This window comes from Octopus bimaculoides, chromosome 2 (assembly GCF_001194135.2).
Source record: "Octopus bimaculoides isolate UCB-OBI-ISO-001 chromosome 2, ASM119413v2, whole genome shotgun sequence".
Classification (NCBI taxonomy): Eukaryota; Metazoa; Mollusca; class Cephalopoda; order Octopoda; family Octopodidae; genus Octopus; species Octopus bimaculoides.
In genome coordinates, this window is record NC_068982.1 from 38,223,621 (window position 1) to 38,231,432 (window position 7,812).

The 7,812-nt window shown below is 32.4% G+C and overlaps 2 protein-coding genes across 3 annotated transcripts in view; one reads left to right on the top strand and one right to left on the bottom strand.

Moving 5' to 3' along the window:
* The window catches only part of LOC106873454 (protein scabrous), a 47,789-nt gene extending 39,987 nt beyond the window's left edge, over positions 1-7,802 (top strand). Inside the window, exons 2-3 of the mRNA XM_014920814.2 lie at positions 4,796-6,219; positions 6,808-7,802. Coding sequence (XP_014776300.1) covers positions 4,796-6,219; positions 6,808-7,439 — 2,056 coding nt within the window. The 3' untranslated portion in view covers positions 7,440-7,802. The remainder of the gene's footprint in view (positions 1-4,795; positions 6,220-6,807) is intronic.
* LOC106873452 (uncharacterized) overlaps positions 1-7,812 on the bottom strand; it is a 179,865-nt gene that overhangs the window by 104,705 nt on the left and 67,348 nt on the right. The gene's annotated exons all lie outside the window — the stretch shown is intronic.

Sequence of the window (7,812 nt, forward strand, 5' to 3'; positions counted from 1 at the left end):
TGCATGCATGCACGCACGCACACACACACACACACACACATACATACATACATACAACCAGAAAGGAGAATGCTGATACGAAGACTACAGATCCAATCCATCATTGGAACTGTAAAAATCTGTAAAACTTTCCAGAAGTTTTATCATTTAAATATATATCACCAAGTCTAGATATGCAGCTATATGCATGAGAATACATGCATAAAACAAAACATACAAATCTGCATACATGCACGCATGCATGAACACACGCACGCACACACACCCACATACATACATACATACCCACCCACCCAACCTGTTGATGTTGAAATTACAATGAGGGGAGCCTTGGATCTAGGTTAGAAACCGGCTCTTTTTCTATTGGCAAGAAATCTTGAAATAAAAACTGAATAATGACATACAAACTTACAATATGTTCCTTAACTTAAATAAGAAGTGGGATATTGAGGCATAACATCAAATAAGGGGTACATAGTAGAAACGTTTTCTTTTATTAAAATCTCTTTTATTAAAAGCACATTTTCTCCACGTTAATCTTCTTTGATTTTTCTGAGGTCAATGGGTACATATGTGTGTGTATGTGTGTGTGTGTGTGCATGCATGTGTGTATACATACATACATACATAAATACACACACACACACACATACACACACACACACACGCAAGCGTGCACACACACACATACACACACAAACACACACATACAGACTGGCTTACAGATAGATAGATGGATAGATGGATAGATGTATAGATAGAAAGATAGATAGATAAATAGATAGATGGATAGATGGATGGATGGATGGATGGATGGATGGATGGATATTTTACATATCTTGAAATGTGAAACGATCAAAAAAACCTGAAGATGTTCAACTATGTGTTATTGATGTTAGTTTTATTTCAGAATTTTCAGAGAGAGAAAGATGAAGTAGAGAAATAGGTGTTTGTGTGTGCATGTGTCTGTGTGATGCAGAGATTTTGCTAAAATCAGTTCTGTTACAGTCTGTTTCTCTGTCTGCCTGCCTGCCTGTTTATATCTTTGCTATTAAATTAGTACCGAAAGACCTTGAATATTCAGTTTGTCCTCAAGCAGCCTGTGGGGACACCTATTATGATTTACAGGTCAACAAGTGAAATGCCATCCACACTGAAATTCTCTTTCTCTCTACCCTTCTCTATCAGGATATATGTGAGAGATAAAGAGAGAATGAGAGAGAAAGTGAGAGGGTGAGAGAGAAATAGAGAGAATGAATGAAGGAAAACCTATATACATATTTAGAATACAAGAATTTTGTACAAAGTTATTGATATGGAATATAAAAGAGTGGATTTAGCTTTCAATCATTAAAAATATAATTCTCTTTGTTTCGTATCTTCTAAATCTCCAAGAATAAATGCATTTAACAATTTGCTTTTCTAAAACAAAGAATTTACAAGAATCATAGAATTATTATGATATTTGCTTCTATATTTGCTTTAATGTTTTGTAAGGATTTTGCTTCAGAGTTGTACTTGTTTTATAAGAGATTTGATCTGAAATTTTTGTGTGGAAAGAAATTATTGCCATAAAAGAATCATGAATTATGATAACCATTTTAAAAAACACTTATACCATTACATTCAGTTTTGTGGCATTTTCTAGTTGTATAGTATTGCATTGTATTGTATTGTGATGTATGTATGTATGTATGTGTGTGTGTGTATGTTTGTATGTATGTATGTATGTATGTATGAATGTATGTATGTAGTCTTTCTCATTCGCAAAATGAGCCCCGCCCCTTAATTTTTTTCAGATTGCTTTTAGTTTTGGTGTATTGATGTAACTCTGAATTTTGATTATGATCAACCAATTACTTTAGCTCGTAAATTAAAGAAACCGATGCTAGTTGGGAAATTTGGGTAATTTTAGCCAATCAACAGACAGTGTGGCATTAGCAGCTTGTTACCATGACAACTGCATGCTGTGCTGTGGTTCAGTTGTCTGTACCACTGTTGTTTATGTTGATTTTTCACACTTGATTCACCCACATGTTTTGTTTTAATTTTTCTGTGTTAGTACATTACATATTTTACTGTGCTTTTGTGTTAGTATTTTTCTGTGTGTTAGTATTTTTACATATTTTTTATTTCATATATTTTTGGGACTCATTGACTCAGCTGGATTTATGATTCCATTAGGTTAATTCTATTCATAAAAAATTAAATTAGGAGTATTTCTTAAACCGTTAGTTTCACATTTCAACAACTTAACTGAAATTTAGCCACATAACGGGAACTGAGAGGGATATGGTGGAATAGTGAAACTGTGGGTGATACAGATAATTTGACATTATTTTTGAATTCTGCATGCAAAAACATATAAAATACAGGTATTCTTTTCCTTGGGACAAATACTTTGTTGACCAGTGATATTCTTATCATAGTTTACAAATCCAAGCATGAAAACGTTACTCAACTTTGGAGTTTTGGAAACAGATGCCTCCTTTCCCCCCCACCACACATGCACTTATATATTAATGATGTACACAAATACATGGTAGGTAAACATAATCCTGAAGTACATATAAAGTAAACACAAGCAGACAAATATATTAATATAACAATTTTAAAAAAATAATGAAACCATGAAGAGACAAAAGAAACAGTAAGATGATACATGTTGATTTTATTAGGTATTTCTGTTTATTTAGAAACCTAACAATGAAATAAGGTATTTCTGTTTTATTAGAAACCTACAATGAAGAGGTCATTTCACAGACGCTAAACTATAAATTTCACAGGGTACAACCTTGAAGTTGACACTGCTCTGCTAACCGCAGAAAATTTTGTCTCACTATTCACTAAAAATACCCAGTTTTTCGATTCTTAAACCCCCGTAACTTTTTTTCTCCAATTTTTTTTCCACAACATCATACCTTCAAAGCAATGAGACTAGAAGTCTACATTATTATAGCTGATTTTCAGATTTTATTACTTCCTTTTAAAAAAATTAATTTTTTGTGAATGAAAAAATCTAAATCCTCTAAATGTATGTGTATATATATATATGTATATATATATATATATATAAGCCAGCTGGAGGAGATGTCCTCCTGGGGCTAAAAGCAACAGTAACATCCACCCCTAGGGGTCAGCCACACTTAAGTGGCAATATACTACACTTTCTCATGCAGTTACTGTTAATACTTCATTTAGAGAATTAACATATATATATATATATATATACATATATATATATGTGTGCGTGTGTGTGTGTGTGTGTGTGTGTGTGTGTGTGTGTGTATGTGGCTGTGTGGTAAGTAGATTGCTTACCAACCACATGGTTCTGGGTTCAGTCCCACTGCGTGGCACCTTGGGCAAGTGTCTTCTACTATAGCCTCGGGCCAACCAAAGCCTTGTGAGTGGCTTTGGGTGTATTTGTAGTCATTAATTTCAAAGTTTTTCAATGTTTTCTCATCTGAGCTTGATTTTTCCTAATCTTTGAAGAATGTGAATCAATAATTAGTATTTCATTAAGTGCGGGGGACATTTTCAAAGAACCTTTTTGTTATGTTTCATAGATGTCCTGTTACATTTACTATTAGATAATTCAGCATACTGCACATAATTTTGTACATATTTACACATTTAACAATACCATAATCTAACTGCTTGACATCATGTACTGTCTGTTGAGCTATAGCTATTCACATCAAACTTTTATATCTGCATTCCATCCTCTAGAGACCTAATCTCCTCTGTTTGTATGCTAATTTGAAGAGTCTCCTAAGCAAGTTATCTCAAATTTTATTATTTCTCAACTGCACATTTGGATGCACTTGAAACATCCATTGCAGGACTCCAAACAACCATAATAGTTAAAATGTATATAGAGACTAATAATACAAATGTGTGTTTATCATAATTTCTCTTACTTCTCTTACAGTTGCACTTTATTTCATAACTAGTGATAATACTTAGTTTAGGAGTTACTTAGCCATTATATTGGAAGCAGACTGGAATATGGTAATCAAGATAGAGTTCTAAACATAACAGTTGCAGTTGTACATCTTTTTGTACTCACAAAATGTACTCTCCCTCTCATTCTCACTCTCCCTACCTCTATCTGTTTCTCCTCTTTCCCTTTCTCTCTTTCCCTCCCTCTCTCTCACCTTCTGTGCATGTGTGCATGTGTGTGTGCATTTGTGCATGTGCATATGTATGCATGTGTGTGTGCATATGTATATATATCTGCATCAAAGTTGATGTAATCCTAAGTAAATTATGAAACAGCTGTAATCTCTACAGAAATATCAAAACTCATTACCTTTCACCTTTCTTGTTTTATTTGCTTATATATAAAAGCCAATACACAGAAAAATAAATCTATATCATGCTAATACTGCTATAATATTATAATGTCATGTCAGGATATAGAAGCAGTCATATTTAATATGTTTAATGCATTGCCATTCTGTAGGTTCAGAATTAGATGGAAAATAAATTACAGTATGGGTAAAAGGTAAGGAAATGTTGAAATATGCAGTGTCTCACTTGAGATGTAGTTAATATGAAGTGTGAAACTTGAAATATCAGGTGCATACATTGTAAGATGTGAACTGCAAATATCTATAATCTAATATGTATAACAAGATATATATAAAATATTACAATGCATAAAATAGAACTGAAAGAATTCTCAGATAAGCTTAATTCATTAACATATTAAAACAAACTATTTTTTTCTCTTTCATATTTACTGTTTGTTATTCCAATGTTAATGGGTGTAAAAATTATTTCTTTACAATAGGTTAGAAAGAGCCAAAATACAGCAACAGTTATCACATCAAGGAGCAAAAGTCAGACAAATAACAAATGATATCTTCTACTTAAGGCGAATGGCATCAAAGAATGAACACCAGATAAATAGCTTAAGTGGTGCAATTGAAAATCAACTAATGACACAAGCTTCTTTGAGAAACACTGAAGCTGAACTGAGAGTTAGATTAGATGATTTTAGATTCCTGGAGATGAATATCAGTCAAATGGTATCAGATTTGCATTACACATTTCAGAACTTCACTTCAGAAACATTAGCAGTTTCTGAAGAAGTTGAAAAGTTGAAGCAAGAAATGAAAAACATCTCAGATATAAATACCAATCAATCATCAGCTATCAAACATATGCAAAAAGTTGTCAGTGGTTTTGTGGTTGAACTTGTACCTGAGGGTTATTATAAAGAAAGTCTGGATAATATAACTCCACAGCAAGAAGGAATTTTAGTTGATGTGAAAACAAAACAAATTGCTAACAAAATGAAATACCTAATGTCTGAATCTGAAGATAATTCAGGTGACACTATACCAGAAAATACAACAAATTTTGGAGGATTTCAGCAAAAACTTTCGAAGAGCTCTGTTGCTCTAAAGAGCACTGAAGAAGCTCAGAGATTAAAAAAATATGAGCAAGAGCTAACAAAATTGCATAAAATGTTTGTTAACCTAAGTGTTGATTTTGAATATTTCAAGTCAATGTTTACATCTAATCAATTGAAGATGAGTGATGGACATTTTCAAAACTTAGTTTTGAATTTAACAGAAAGGATGGGCTCTGTTGAGAAATTAAAAGCTTTAAATGCAGAACTTTTGTCCAATAACCAAGAATCTCAAGTCAACATATTCCAGATAAGAAACATGGTTTTGAATAATACACACAAATTGGCTGAAATTAAGAAACTAATGAGAGAAAATAGAAATGAAAATGAAATCCAACCTAAACAATTTAAAGACCAATTTTTTGCCATCAATAAATCCATTGAAGACTTGAAGAATAATTTGCACCATGCAAGGAATAAAGCTGAACGAAGATTAGCAGAAAAACTGAAAATAGTTAGCAAAGAAATGCAAATGACTCAGTACAAGTTAACTGCTTTAGAAGCTCGTGTTCTAAATGATTCCTTGTCTTTATGTGTTAAGAAAAACCGTGACTTGGAACAGAATCTTAAATTACATGATTTAGACAAGAACATCCGTAAACTTGAAGGCATCATGTCATCTCAAAGGGATCAAGCAAAAAGATTGGAATACCGAGTGTATCAGCTCCACTACTGGAATAGGAACCAATCAGAAATCATTGATGTATTAAAAAATCAAGCACAGGCAATTTACAATAATCTGCCTTTAATAGAACATGTTGAAGAGGAGTTGAATAACTTCCGACATCATTTACCAACTGGTAAGTAAAGATTATTATTCTACATTTCAGTGATAAAACACATTTTCTCAAAGTTATAATTATTATGATGAGTTAAATCAAGTTTATTTTAATATTGCTATAATACTTTTGAGTTTAACAAAAAGAAGGAAAGAAAAGGCCAGAACTAAGAAAAATAAAGTTATTGGAGCACTAAGACTCATGAAGAAGAAACATGACTATTTATACAGTCCAGAAGATTTTACTATTTGGAACAGCTCACATACTACAGAGAATGATGAGCTCTAGTAAGTTAAATAAGCCCATATTTGGTGTGCCTTGGATAAATAAAGATGTTGCAAATTTCAGGATTACAGATACTGACATTTATAAAGATCCTTCCAGTCAGCATTTGACACCTTCTCTGTAATCTTCCACGTACACCAATTCGATGCGTGTCCATGGATGAATGTACCATATATTTACCATCCACAAATCAAAGTGCATAAAATATTTTAAGCTTAGACTTTTAACTAATATAGTTTGACATACTTTAGTTTAAGACAACTCTGTTTTGTGATAGCTTTTACTTTTGTAAATTTAAAATTTTTCCATTTTCATATATTTCAGATTGTTCAAACATAAAGGAGAGTGATGACTTTTATTCTAGCATTCAAGTCATTTATCCTCGCGGAAGTAGCAGTTCTGTACAGGTATTATGTGAAGTGGACGAAGATGGAATCTGGACTGTTTTTCAAAAACGATATAATGGTTCAGTGGATTTTAATCAGTCATGGGAAGAATATAAATATGGTTTTGGTTCCATTGATACTGAATATTGGTTAGGAAATGAATATATTCATCTTTTAACAAACAATGATGCCTATTCTTTAAAAATTGAAATGATTGATTTGGATAAACGTTTGTGGGTTGCAGTTTATGATAATTTCCATATCAGTAGTGAGTCAACTGGTTATACACTGAACATAGGAACCTACTCTGGTAATGCAACTGACTCACTTCAATATGCTAATCATTCTCCATTCAGCACTGTTGATGTAGACCATGATGCAAGTAGCACTCACTGTGCAGTTCACTATACTGCAGGATGGTGGTACAAACACTGTCATTATGGCAATTTAAATGGACGTTACAATGTTGGCATTGTGTGGTTCAACCAGTTGCTAGATGACTGGATACAAATGGAAAGCAGCATCATGAAAATTAAAAAGATAACTGATTTTGAACAAACTCCATTATAATGAATCATACACATATTTCCATCATAATAATCAAGAATCTCTATGTATGAATATATATGAATATAGCAAATTGTATATATATACATACACTCAACACACATACATATACATGCATGCACACACTCACACACATACAAACATGTATATAAATATACACACTGCACATATACATACACCTGTATGCACACACATATACACATACATACACATGTAGTACATATATATATGTGTGTGTATATATATATATATATATATATATCCATACAAGCATTCGTTTCTGAATGTTCAAATGTATATAAATATATATGTGTGTGTATATATATGAATATATATATGTATCTCTCTCTCTCTCTCTCTCTCTCTCTCTCTATAT